We start from the raw sequence: 15015 nt of genomic DNA on the forward strand, positions 1-15015 counted from the left end.
TTTGATAATAAAAGTCAAAATAATATCTCTTTTACCTTAAAAAGGATATTTAATAATAAAAGTCGAAAAGAATATTTAATAATAAAAATAATAAAAGTCAAAAAAGATATTTGATAATAAAAAGTCAAAATAAAAGTCAAAATAATATCTTTTTTATCTTAAAAAGGATATTTAATAATAAAAGTCGAAAAGAATATTTAATAATAAAAATAATAAACGTCAAAAAAGATATTTAATAATAAAAGTCAAAATAATATCTTTTTTATCTTAAAAAGGATATTTAATAATAAAAGTCGAAAAGGTTATTTAATAATAAAAATAATAAAAGTCGAAAAAGATATTTGATAATAAAAGTCAAAATAATATCTTTTTTTTTTTATATCCTTAAAGGACTTTTACTATATTCGATAACAAACGCGGCAGATGTAACTTTTCATTTCCAGTTTGGAATTATATCCTTCGAAAATGCTCGAAATCTGGCAATAACAATACCTTCCAGGTATCAGTACCTTCTACAGCTATCAGATATACCTACTGACACGTTATCACACATTTTATTCGATCTGTATTCCTTTCTAAAGTTCGCGCTAGATACTTTCGAGCGAAAAAAGGCTTCGTCGGGTGATCGAAAGAAATCACACGCGACCGAACGACAGGAGAAAACGTGGCGGAGCTGCGCCGCCAGTCAACGTTTGCCCGTTCCAAGTGAACAACAGCGTGATAACACACCAGTTAACCCGATCCTTCGGTCGGTCAGACGCGAAACGACACGTAACCAACCGAATGGTTTGCTCGTGCCGTAACCCGATCGAGGAAACGATACACGAAAATGCCAAACGCTGACGTCCTTCGCTGTTTTCACGCTCCACTTCAGTGTCTCCCCTGCAATCGGTTCGACCTGTCCCTCTCGCGAGACTTTCGTTTCGAGAGCTACATAGGTGTGTGCATGTGGCCACTGCAATCACCTAGATCAAGACTTATTAGCTGTCTGTCAATTTCATTTCGCAGTTGGGATCCTCAATAATCGGTAGAATTACAGGCATTTTTTTTTTTTTTTTTTTTTTTTTGAAGCTCGGTTTTTCTTTGATCAGAGATTTTATAGAGAGACGTTCTTGCTTTGCAAACCTATCATCGAATGATAGGTTTTCTTTTTCTAGCTGACGAAATGAAACCTTGACCTTAAGGTTGAAATTGTTTGTTATAAAATGAATTATTGATGATGATTAAACATCAGTTTCGTCTTGGAAGAAAGTGAAAACAGAAAAATTGTCATCGAGTTCCCAGATTTCACAAAAGCATACTTTTCTTTTCCTCGTGCTCATTACCGCGCGCAACAAATCTAACGCGTATACAAAAAAAAAAAAAAAAAAGAGGAAGAAAATAACTTGTACGAAACAATATATCGTTCCCATCACACGATGTAATCTACGACTATCAATAACTTATGCCATCACGAGCTCCGCTGTATAACACCGTAATCCTACTGTACCATAATCCTATTTATACAACAATTATGTAACACTTAAAAAACACAAAGGTTGAAACATTATCGCAAAGACTTTCACGAACAATAATTTCACAAAGGAACAGTGGCTTGTGGAGAAGAATATAATCCGAACGATCGAACTTCCTTTCTCACGTTCCCCACTCAAAAAAAAAAAAAAAAAGAAAAAGAACAAGCCCGATTCCCGTGTCCTCTTCCATGTTTCATTCGTTCCACTTAACATACTCATCGAGTGAACTTTCTTCTCTTTCGCTCGTACTTTCGCCTTCGAACTTTTTCGGCATTGCAACTTTTATTTCTATAGATATTGCACTTGTATAATAACGTCTAATATTTTAGTCACCTTATCATTGTTTCACAAAGTTATTATATTATATTTATCTATAAGAGAATAAAAATTATTATATTGTATTATATTATATTTATTTTTTATTTGTTATTATATTATATTTATCTGTAAGACAAATATAATAGAATAAAAATTATTATAATTTTATATATATTATATATTAAAATTATTATATATTATAATAATTTTATATTTATCTATAAGATAAATATAATAGAATGAAAATTATATTATTATAATTTTATATTATATTATAAAATATATTATATTATAATAATTATAATATTATATTATATTTATCTATAACCGACGAGAATAAAAATTTATATATACTTTAAAAAGTACAAAATTATTTAATTTGTGTATAAAATTGTGCTCTGATAATATACCTGTAGATTAGATGAATTTAATGGATACTTTCTAACTGTGAAAGTCCTTATTTTTGAAAAAAAACTGGTTATTTCAGAAAAACGAAACGCTACGAAACTAAGTAATACTATTTTGTTAATAATAATAATTGAGACAGTTAATTATCCAATGTAATTCTTATATCTTAGTATCAATATCTCTTCTATTATGTGTATATCTGCTAGATGGTTTAATTAACATAGTAATTTCCCGACAAGCAAAAGGTCTAACAAGTTCTAGTTTTTGCACAGGTAATTCGATTATTTTCCTTTCTTCTGTCAACCAACTCTGCACCGATACTACCGATATTTTCACCTAAATAGAGTCTTTACTCACAAAATAGAGTCTTCGTTATAAAATATATGCTCTATAGTCCAAAATGATACAGTCACTGACTGAAAAGTAAAAATTAAGACCCAACGTAATGAAAAATCTTTGAGGAACACGAGCAATTTTCTCTCTCATCGCTGTTATCATCATTTGTCACACAAAAAATTTAATATTTAAAATTTAAATTTAAACTCAACGCCACTCGATGAAAATCTCGCACGATCGAAAAGAAAAAGAAAAAAAACCCGACGAAGAAAACATTGATTTAATGACACGTGAATTCGAGTTACTGCTCGTCATTATCGCGGTACCGTACTTACAAAACCATTGTGTTTTCAAACGAAACGTGTTAGAACACTTCCTGGAAACCAACAAACGTTTTGATCCATTCCAGCGAGGAGAAAGGAAGGTAAATTGCCCATAGAACGCGAACGACTTCGAAAGGTGTTGAAACGGTTTTTCTTCTTTTTTTCTTTTAACCTGTTTATGGTTATTATTTCTCGAAGTGAAAAATAATTTTTTTCCGAGCTGATACGACTTTTTGTGAAGAAAGATCATATTACAACGATCCACTTGGTCTCATTTTTCAAGTGCGAAGCTTCTAATTTGACAATCCTGAGCTCGGTTTTTTCTTTTTCAAAAATCTTTCAAAATTTTCTCTTTACAACGAGCCCTTAAAGCTACGTTTTTTTTTTTTTTTTTTTTTTTCTTACTTTGGCCATTTTATTGAACTTGAAACATTAGCTCTAGATGTGAGAAATGTGAGAATTTCTTGGAACTATTGTCGTTCAACGCTGATGTTCAGTGTTCAATAAAATGGTAAATAAAAATTATACAACGAGATTTAAGAAGTCGTTGTAAAGAGGAGACTTCAGTCTTCAAAATAACAGACAGACCTAGTTACGAAAAAGATTTTTCAACGTTTCCTACTCACGTTTGAATTTTTAAGACTTTCGATAAAGAAAAAAAGAGTGTTCTTACCTTCCCAAAAATCACGTTTTCAAGTAAATACGTTGTACGATCTTTTCTTACGAATCTTCTACTTTCATTGGTACGGTTATGCTCTTCACTCTTTTATTTTTATTTCATTTTAATTCCTCATCATACATGTAGACATTAAAAAAAAAAAAAAAAAAATGAACCAATTCCACGTCAATGCAACATAAAGAAAATACTGTGTCTAAAATGTATGAAATGGAATCGTTTTTTCCGAGTTTCTACGAACAGGACAAAATGGATTTACGGACGTCAGTTTCACGTCGAAACAACAACCGTTTTACTTGTTCGATCACCACAATGGACATTTTCTAGCGCCGTATAATAACGTGGATATTGTAAAATAAGAGTGTCGTAGTTTACGCAACGCGGGCCTTGTATACGGTGTATTCGCAATTACGACGAATTCATCGGGCGGGCTTTCAACAAAGGAGCGACAAGAGAAAACTGAAAAAGGATTCCTGCGGTTCGCCTTATCGGCGCCGCGAATCTTCATTGTCTATTAAGCCTCTCTGTTCCACGATAGATCCCAATCTTCCTGTTCTCGGGGCCTCTAACGTGCCTTCTCTCCCCTTCTCTTTCCGTTTCATAGCGGAGACTGCCAATTTCTGGTTGCCCAACGAAAAATCGTATCTCTCCCGAAGATCGTGTTCAGTTAACGAACACCGAATTAAATGATGCTCGCGAGAGTTGTTGATCAACGTCGAAGAATTTTCTTCTTCTCAGTCTGTTGGCCTCCTGGACACGCCAACATCTCTCGCAGATTCAACCTCCTAATTGCAATTCCAAGTGCATTTAATTATAACAAAAAAGGCAAAACAAATAACAAATTTGTTGAATTACTTCTCATATTAATAATTTCTATCCAGCGACATCCGTGCCGACGTGTTGAAAAAGAAAGCGACGAACTTATTGCATACTTGGTTTGGTCACTCGTTATGGTCCGCAGTCAGTTGCAACTGATTTAAGAATGAATTACGATCAATGGCATCCAGAAACGGTATAAAATTCGTCAGAAATTAATTTCATCAATTGGAGCGAAAGTATCTACGTATTATTTCGAAGTCCATCCGCAATGAAAACAAGGAGTATACTGAAACGAATTCTTCAAAAGAATATATATGACTTCTACCGAGATATTCGTTCAAATTTCTCGAAATTTACGGATGTTGATGAACATTTATAATTCAAAAAAAAAGAAAAATGAAGAGACGATTGATTGGATCGAACTTCTAAGAAAATCGATAGCGAAAAATTACTGCGGTTAGACTGTATGACTTATCGTACGTAATCGATATATATATGTACCTGCCTAAAATAAAATAATAGATAATTATCTATATAACATAAAATAATAGATAATTATCAATGTTGCAAGTTTATAATAAAGGAGAAACGAGAAATAAAGTTAAATTTATCGCGTGTTTCTTGTGTCGACCTAATTAACACGATCGTCGGGGGGGGGGGGGGGGAAGCGAGGCGAGACTTCGTCCTTAAGGATGTGTTCGCAGAACATGAACATGAACTGGCGACAAGGCAATTACGTAGTAACAGAGCAAAGAATTCTTCATGCGATTCCGGTTCCTGCACTGGAATTCCTCCTTCCTTCCTATTTCGCCCTCCTCGTTTACCCTAACAAGAGGTTTTTCCTCGAGGTTCCAACCTTTGCTGGAACTCGCTTTGAAAGAAGAGTTTATTTTTTTCTTCTTTCAAGAGACTTCGTTTAAACTAGTTCTACACTTTTTAACTAGGATTAAGCACAGCTTGAATCAATTCATCTGGCAATCTGTGCAAGTGAGAATTTCGCAGATTTTCGTCGTGGAATATATGTATTGAGAACATTGTGTAGATGTAGTCTCTTCTTTTACAGAATCGAAGAGTAGAAAGTTGCGTAAATATTTTTAATATTCATCTGGGACGGATGAAATTCTAAGAGCGAATGAGTGAAGAAGAGAACGTGACAGAAGGAGGATTAATTCGTGAAATATGTAAATGAAGCTATTTTGGTGTTCGTGATTCAAACATCTTTATCCGGTTTAATTTTACAAATTTATCATCGGAACAGCTGGGACTCTAGATACGAAAGTTTTCAACGCGTGAAATTTAAAAGCGTGAAGCATCAACGTTAACAACATTAATTGAATCATTAATCGTGACACGTGACATCAGTTGAACGTTAAAATTTTCAAGCAATAAAACGATAAACAGTAACGAGAGAGCAAAGAAATATTTATCCTGTACTCGCGATACGTATCATAGACGCCACTATCCGCTACTAAAAGTTATAAGGATAAAAGAATTCCTATCTCTGACGAAGAAAATGTTCCACGAAGGAGAAACGATGGAAAATTCGGTAACTATCCAATTTTCTGGCAGAGTAAAGTTTCTGAGAGAGAAGAGGAGAGAGAGAGAAAAGAGAAAGAAGCACGGTAGCACGATCGAAGAAGAAAGACGGTCGGCGACCTCTTGAATTGGACATAAAGAGCGAGAAGCTGTTCACACACTGACCCCCATTTCCTTCCCGCTGGAGAATAGCAGAGCATCCAGCTTCGATTTTGCCTATTTGCGCCCGATCCGGTGTATCGCTCCTTTTCTTCATTCGTGTTCCAAGCAAAACCTCTCCTTTTCTCTCTCTCTCTCTCTCTCTCTCTCTCTCTCTCGCAGTGGAAAACATCTGTTCCCTTTTAAAGAAAATTGCAACTTGTTTCTTCCACTTCGATCTTTCGCGTAATCTTTTTAACCTATTTTCGGGTATTTCGTAACCCGAAAGCGCTCTCGCAATCAAAGAATTCTCGAAGCGACAAGAAACGAAACGAATGATTTTCTCTTGTTATTACGTTCGAAGTATTTCAATTTCAATCGTTACAAGTTCTAATTTAATTTTGTCAAGCTTGACCACTTGATTATGATTATATAAATTGTATTTGTACATATAGACTGTATTGTTACTGTAGTAATACTGTCGCGTACGAACGAAAAGAAGTCATGATACATCGCAATTTGCCCCAAGTTTTCTATTAACGCAGTTGGATTGGCAATAAACAAGAATGCAGCTTTCCACTGCTTAGTTTTTCTATTCTGTGCACGCGTAGGCACGATCTGCTAATAATGCAATAGTGATAGAAAGCGTGGAATTGGAATTGAAAGACAGTATCCGGGAAACTATCAAATACTTATGTAAAGTTATCCTTCGTCTTATCTCTTCTTACGTCAATCAAAACTGACGTAAGGAAAGTTCTTCGTCCTGGCAAGTTGAAAAGAAGAAAGAAGATAAATCGGCTTTAACTCAACGAACGCGGTGAAAACTCTTCAAATTATATTCAAATTATATTTTAAGATCCAATGTAATGAAGATAAAAAATTCAAACCACCCAGCTCAACAGTTAGTACAAGGTGGTATGATCACTGATAGTAGTACTTGTAAATTATAGAAAATCTGATACATTATATTAGTTATTAATCATATAATATATACTAATATATACTATACTATAATATATACTAATATATACTGTACTAATACTAACATATACTATACTATAATATATACTGTACTAATACTAACATATACTATACTATAATATATACTATACTATACTATACTATACTATACTATACTATACTATACTATACTATACTATACTATACTATACTATACTATACTATATACTATACTATACTATATACTATACTAATATATACTATACTATACTATATACTATACTATACTATATACTATACTATACTATATACTATACTATACTATATACTATACTAATATATACTATACTATAATATATACTAAATCTAATATATATTCCCCCAAATCACCACTGAATCAGACTATAATTTTGCACGCCTGTCTCGACGATGCGTCAAAGAGAATTTTTATTAAAAAAAATATCTTTTATAATATATTTTAATACTTTCAATACTTAATATATTTAAATATCTTTTTGATCGGTATATTTTATAAAAATAAAGATACAACCAACTCATAAGAAATTCGCGTTAAAATTTACGAGTTACCAAAAAATGAAGAAAGAAGAGTAGAAGAGAAAGAGATAGAAAGCAAGTGTCCAAGAAAAATTCTCCAATTCTCGAGCACAAATCGTCACCTTAATCGTGATAATCACTCACCATGGTGCAGGATGGTGGTAGGCCCCAGCGATCTACGGCCAAGACAGATACAGGACTCGAGGACTTCCGCCTCGGAACAAAAAGCTCGCGCTAAACTCGACTACGTTTCGTTCGTTACTGTTCGTCTCGGTTGCACTCTCTCACAACGCACCACGATCGAGCCATGTCCCTCATATCCCTTCCTCTCCTTCACCACTCTTCTGTTTTTCTTTTCTTCGTTTCTTTCTTTTTCCTCTCTTCCTCAATCCCGATTGAGAGTTCTTCCTTCTTCGAAGTTCAGCGACGATTCAAATTTCAACTGCGTCTGCACATCGAGTATCGAGTACAAGATTTCTCAAGATCTCGTTAAATCGTGTCTCGTTCACGGGCTTAGGATCGCGGACAGTTTGAAGGGGCTCACCCGGAATGAACAGCCTATATAGATATCCCCTCCAGAGGACGAGGAGACTCGGTGCAAACGAGTGATCCAGGAGAAAGCCTCTTGTTCGATTGGCCCCGCGAACCGGTATAACCGAGACAATTCCTGATATCTTTTTCCACCGAGCTGTCCGCCACGCATCCTTCCCTTCTTTCCGCCACTGTCCTCAAAGCGACGCATTTTTCTCAGAGAAATTGTTTGACGCAGTTCTCTCAGCGAACGAGATCGTCTCGGGATCAATGGACAGCGAAGAATTACGTATACCGGTGGCATTGTAAAATCAGACGAAGTTCGCGAATTTTCTAAGAAACACATCGGAGATTTAGAGCTAGAGTTCTTCCTTCGCGGTGCATCTTTCTTACAAAACAGTTACAACTCACTCTCTACCGGAAGATCCAATTTTCCAGATTATCGCTGAACTGCGTGCTTTCGAATTGGTTTGAAGAAAACTTGCGGAGATGTCTATCTACTCGCGTGATATGCTAATATGTACGAAGCCAACTGGGGCCAGATCAGTTAGTGACTTTGTTTTATAACATCATGTTTGTCCATTCAAGTTGAGCTATGTAGAAGATATGGTATATGACGAACTAAGGTTGGACGATTACGTGGAGTGATAGTGTTTTCTTTGTCTTGGATCTCTGAAATATATCCAAGTTATTAATGTTCCTTTGTTTGGACATTAAGGAAGTTATGGTATATGATAAATTGAGATTGATGGCATAGAGTACGAAAAGACTTTGTGTTAGATCTGTGGATAGTGAAGAGCAATCAGTTAAGGTTTCTTCGTTGGACTGTTTGAAGGTATCTTAGGCACGTTTAGTGTCCAATAAATGGAAACTGATGACATAAGCTGTTGAACTATCTCTGCCCTAGATCTCCAAATAATGAAAAGTAATCTATTAATGTTCCTTTATTTCATTGCATTATGTGGAAGATACAATCCGTAATATCACAACTAAGTTTCAAGTCCATAAATGGTGAAAATGATCCTTGATGATAAATTACAAGATTTGGCATCTCTCACGACGAATGATTAGTATGCAAAAATGGAAGAAGTTTACGTAGAAAGTAGGTAACCAAAGTAGCCTTCGTGATATTTCTAGAACATACATGCAAGAAACTGCGAAATGTATGTAAGTTTAGAAAACGATTAGTATTTTATTGCTGTCTTCACGCGTAATTAGAAATTAATGTAACACTGGTTATAGAGTCATACATCTTATTGACAATTGATGCTTAAGTAACAATCCACTGCGTAGCGGTACAAGCCTCACATACAAGTAATTTTCTTTTCTGCTCTAGAAGTTCGAAGAAACAGTTGCACGTTTAGAATCCAATAAAGCGGTCGTTGCTTAAATTTCTTGTGTGGCACTTCAACTGCCTCTGATTATGATTAAGTTGGTAAGAGTGCTCCTCCTTTAAGTTCAATACCTTTTCCTGCAACTGAACGACCATTTTAACATCCTTCATTCTCAATAATTAACGTTGGTGATATATATTTGTATTCTATCACATGAAATTAATATAAATATTATACATACAACTGAACAATTATTTTATTATATTGTCATCTATTTAATAATTGGCGTTAGTGATGTATATTTGTATTCCATCACATAAAATATATAATAATATATAATTTATATAATAATATAAATATTATATATTAAACATATTATTTATTTAATATTAATATTAAATAATAATAATAAATATTATATTAATAATATAAATATTACATATAACTGAACGATTATTTTAATTAGGTAACATTTTTTTTGTCACCTACTTTCAATAATTGACATTAGTGATATTTATACATTTGTATTCTATCACATGAAATTAACATACACAAGATAATAACAATTTTAACAGTAATACGTATTACTGACATGTTCCAAAAAAAACAAAAAAACACTGAGATACTCTGTTCATAATGTTTCTCATACCGAACCACTGCAATATACCTATAGTTCTATTACAAAGCTATTGTTATTTCTGTTATACAATTCCTCTGCTATTCTACTAAAATGCTGCTGAAAATTCTACTAAAAGACTGCTACTCTCCTAATCATCAGGTTAAATTTCATCAGGCTGCGAGAAGGCAAATTTTTCGCCTTTTCCAAGTACGAAATGTATTTGTGCCAGCTTGCCAACGAGACAGGATAGAAAGAAGTGAGAGGCAGTACGTTTATAGCGTGTACACGGTGGTGCGGTCTTACGCAATCTCCGCGATATATAGGAATCGTGGGTCAGTCACTTGGCCGGCTGACGGTGCGCGTCCTTCCATGCGTTATGATTCTCCAGCCAGGAAGGAAAACACGCCACGGCGAGCGCCCTTTGTCGAAAACAACTCCGTAATGACAACTTCCGATGCCCTGGGTACAAGTCAATGAAAGGATATTAATGGAAGAATTATATAATAGGTAGGATATTGTCTGTTGTGCGTAGTTATTCCATTATTACAACGGAACATCATCGCTAATTGTATGACTTTTCCCCGTTTTACCAAAAGACCGACGTCCACGGATTCTATTACTGGCATAAATGGTGTAGTATGACGTATCATTGCTAATGGAAGGCAAATGATGGTAGTTGGAGGTAGAGAAATTATATGTAATGTAGCATGTTCACTGTTTGCGTGAATATGTAGAATGGTTTAAAGAGATTAGGACAATGATAATGGAATGGATTAGATCTGACGTTGATGAACTTAGTTAACAGATTGAAACTGATATAAAATAAATGGAAAGAGATATATATTTAATTCTAGGAGAAATGTACCTCACGATATGAAAAGAAATGATCAGATTAAATTATTTGGCATGCAGGTGAAAATATCCTGTTCCCTGATTTTTGAAAGTGGCACGCAGAAAGTATTTCGTACTCGAAATTTACGAGGTATTGATCATCGATTGAAAGTTTGAAACTTTCTTTATTCCTTCGCGTAGAACGGTTTCCTTCAACTTGGTCGAAATTTTGACAAGAACGTCAGACGTGCCAGAATTGATTACATCAACGCTAATGTAAAGTACGTAAAAGTGAAGAAAATTTTGAGATTGATGAAATGTTTGCGACGAAACGTACGTGTATGTGTAGATCCAAAACGTAGTCGACAACGACTTGACTCTATATAGAGCCAGGGGATAGAAAGTGAATGTATTGATGAATAATGCTTCTGTAGGTAATTACCAGTGAGATTGATTTAAAATCGAATAACTGGAATCGTTACCTAACGAGTCCTTGAATTTCGTCCTCTCACTCCAACTTGCACGGAAAATTGCATTCCCAGCCTCCTCCATCCAAGACCAGTATCATATTTGAAACACATTAGTCCAACCTTACTTGTGCCAGCAAGTACCAGAAAGATCAATCGTGAACAAACTTTGAAAATCACCTTTAAAAAGATTTAATCTCACGCGAAACAGTCCTCGGATATTTCTTTCAAAATACGAGGTTGACGCCTGCAAAGAACATAAAATGTTAAAACAAAATTATTTGCAATTATTTGCGTAAATAATGGAAACAGTAAATAATAGAACAGCAAATTCTTATTATCTTCAATATGTGAAGAAATCTATTAATTATTTGCAATTATTTGTGCAAATAATGGAAACAGTATTGCAAATTCTTATTATTTTCAATGTGTGAAGAAATCTGCGCTGAGGCTGCATGTTGTTGTTGCACCAGCCTGTACGTGAATTTTCATCAAGTCGAAATCCCTGTTGATTTCGATCTCTCGCTTATTAAAATATTCAAGTTACTAATTATCCGATGACCTCGTAATGTTACCAATCTATGCAACGCACGTTACAGATTACAAAATTGTCGAGACAATGCGGAGGATGACACGTTATCTCGAGTTATTCAACAAAGAGGGCAGGTGTTTTCCGCGGGTCGAATCGCTCAAACGTGCATACGTGGGAGTAAAATGATTGTCGGTGCCGTGTAATCATCAGCTCGCCGTGTATCCGGGCATTGAATTCGAGGATTCTCCTCGGCCTCCTTTAAACCCTCATTGTACGTTGCTTTGGCCGCTTGCGTGACGTAAGACGAAACGATCAGGACCGTGTGTATCCAATCATCAGGGAGAAACGATCAAACGTGTAATCGATTCAGCAGAGATAATAACTGATTTTGCAATCCTTTTGCTGCAACAGAATTTCTTTCATTAAAAAAAGAAAATCAGTGTATCACCACTGTATTTTTTAAAAAAACCGAATGTTTATGAAACTGTAGAAAATTTAATGATTTCGATAGGGATTAATTTGAGGTAGCTCTTCAGTATAAAATTCAGTTTCTTTTTATCAGTTTATCAATTTTTTTTATAGAGTACCTGAATTTTTGATGAAAGTTGAGGATTCTACAAAACAATCAATGGCTTTTCTATTAAAAGAGTAGAATATTTATAAAATTATTTAAATCTACGACTGATGAGGAATGATGTTAGTTGTTTTGTAGTAACATAAAATGTTAATCTATAATATGGTGGAGCAATTCTGTTTCTTTTTTATCGAGAGCGTCAATAAAACGATAACTGCGCGAGAGTTTCAAAACAAGGGCATCGAAAGCTACTTTGGTCTGTAGTGTAGCAGAACAAAAAGCAACGATAATGACGTCTATAGGAGTGACGCCAATACATTTGCTAATAATACAACAGCATGATCTTGATTGTATCCAGTTTTTATAGCTGTTTTACGTAAACTTATTCCCATTTATACCTTTACTTTCAATGTTACGAGTCCTGTAATCATAAACAAATGCAGAAATAAATACACGAATAGCTGAGACGTTTAAGAGCTGTAATAAAAGATAATGCGCACATGGTGGCATATATGTGATAGAAAATGCGTCCGGACGTGAAACATAATCACGTATATACGAACATACAGCGGGCACAACCAAATCGGATTTTTCTGCGTGGCAACGGTGAAAGGGAAAAGATACCGGCGGTCCAGCAGGCTTGGATACCCGAGATCTGTCTGTTACCTCAATTACATTCAGCAAAGTTCATGTTGATTTAAGATTTTCACCTATTTAATAGAAACCTAACTTTTTTCTCATTGCATTCATTTGTAGGTGATACTGCATTTTTTCTCATATGTAGGAGATATAGTAAATTATAGAATATCAAAAAAGAAGCAATTGCAATCATTGTAATGAAGGTCAAGATAAAACCCACTTTACTGAAGTATACTGCACGATTTAGAAATTTATTACCAAGGAATAATATAGTGCTATGACTTTCATTAATCACCCAGTTCATTAATCATCAACGTAAGTGGTTGTATTATAATAATAGTATATACGACCTTGTACAATGTAATATTATAATAATCAACATATAAGTATACACGTACATTCTATTGTTAAGCATAAAAGTTAAGCCTCCCAGGGAAAGGTACTACTGCGTGATCTCATAAAGCATTCGCACACCTTTCAACAACGTAATTCCACCACAATTAACAGACAACGAAGAAGATTAGATTCCATTGTTAAACGTCCACGTTTCTTAGTAAAACGCATGCACTACGTGACGGACTTTTATTAGCCAAACGCATAAGAATTTAGAAAGTAACGGATCACTTACACAAGCCTCGATTACTCACAACATCGAACTGCATGTTTGCAAAACGTTTCAATATCTCAAAGTACCAAGGTAAGAAAGTACTTAATTTTTATCTCGTGAATGAATAATATCTCGATTAACAATTCATCTGCGAGTGATAAAACGGATCGTCTTCTCTTACTTTCACCCTCTGCTTAAATCATTTCACATTAGGCGATCGATCGAATTCTTTGACAATTAAAATGGATCACCAGGTAGATGTCCTTGCGAGATTAGGCTAAGATAGATGAAGCTCCCATTCGCCATTGTGTTTCATTCTATATATTTTTCTTTTATCATTTCTCTCTCTCACGATTTTGTTGATCGTTCAAATTTATTTTTATTTTCAATCTTGCTTATTTTTCTTCACTTTTTATTTATGTATTTTTATTCTTTTGGTAAATGTCTTTCAACAGCCGTCTTGTCGCTTTTGCCTTTTTGTCGTTTTCATTCTGTTTTTGCCTTTTCCTTCTTTCCGACTTTCTACGTGTATTATATTTGTATTACAGTAAATCGATTTCTTTCTCTTACGCGCAGAGCGATCCAGAAAACGCCACTAATAACTCCTGTTCCCGTGAAGTTGCTGACGTACTCCTGTTGTCTCTTTTTACCATCATACAATTTGATGTTTTCTATGTTGAATTTAATTCTGTTTTTTAATATACTTGCATAAATCACTAATAACATATCTCACGAGCTTTGTTAAGTAATTTTGTTCTCTTCCAAACAGAAGTATCCAAAAATTCTTATCAAAGAAATTAACAAACATAAGTCAAAGGTCATTTTTCTTAATCATCTTCTAACCAAACTGAAAGTTAAAAAGCTGATTTAATAAAAGAAAGAAATAATGGAATCGCGTAAGCTAAACTTTAGTGAACATGTATCGGTAATAGTTTGCCATTCTAAGTTTCCATGGAATTGCAAAAAATTACAATCAAATTTAGATTGTAATGTCAAATTTGACTTTTTCTACTTCTAATCTATTTTTCCCCCTCTTTAGAAGATGTTAAAGTCCTGAAAACGATGGACTATCATCACAGATCTAATTGATTGCGAAGAATGGACTTTTTCTTATCTGTGACAATGTTTGTCTCTTGCTTTGGGAATCAGGAAGGGTGAAAGTAAGGCAAATTCTTTCACGATATCCAGCTCCTTGCTTCTATGTAATTACTTTAATAATCCACCTTCGTATCGCTCTTGTTTCCAGTGTCCTGGGATATGCTTTCCCTGGTCACACAAACTAGGTTTATCTTTGCATC

General features: G+C 34.5%; 1 protein-coding gene and 1 long non-coding RNA gene across 3 annotated transcripts in view; both read right to left on the reverse strand.

The window, feature by feature from the left end:
* LOC122534404 overlaps positions 1-8126 on the reverse strand; it is a 32041-nt gene extending 23915 nt beyond the window's left edge. For both annotated transcript variants that reach the window (XM_043665012.1, XM_043665011.1), the window contains exon 1: positions 7728-8126. In XM_043665012.1, the coding sequence (XP_043520947.1) occupies positions 7728-7730 (3 nt within the window). In that variant the 5' untranslated portion in view covers positions 7731-8126. The remainder of the gene's footprint in view (positions 1-7727) is intronic.
* A 916-nt stretch (positions 8127-9042) lies between these two features.
* Positions 9043-10451, reverse strand: LOC122534412. Its single transcript, XR_006307889.1, has 2 exons — positions 10338-10451; positions 9043-9585 (listed from the first exon to the last, which is right to left on the reverse strand). It is a non-coding gene; the product is annotated as an uncharacterized LOC122534412 (long non-coding RNA).
* Positions 10452-15015: the final 4564 nt, after the last annotated feature.

Source organism: Frieseomelitta varia, unplaced genomic scaffold (assembly GCF_011392965.1).
Source record: "Frieseomelitta varia isolate USP_RPSP 00005682 unplaced genomic scaffold, Fvar_1.2 scaffold_591, whole genome shotgun sequence".
NCBI classification, from domain to species: Eukaryota; Metazoa; Arthropoda; class Insecta; order Hymenoptera; family Apidae; genus Frieseomelitta; species Frieseomelitta varia.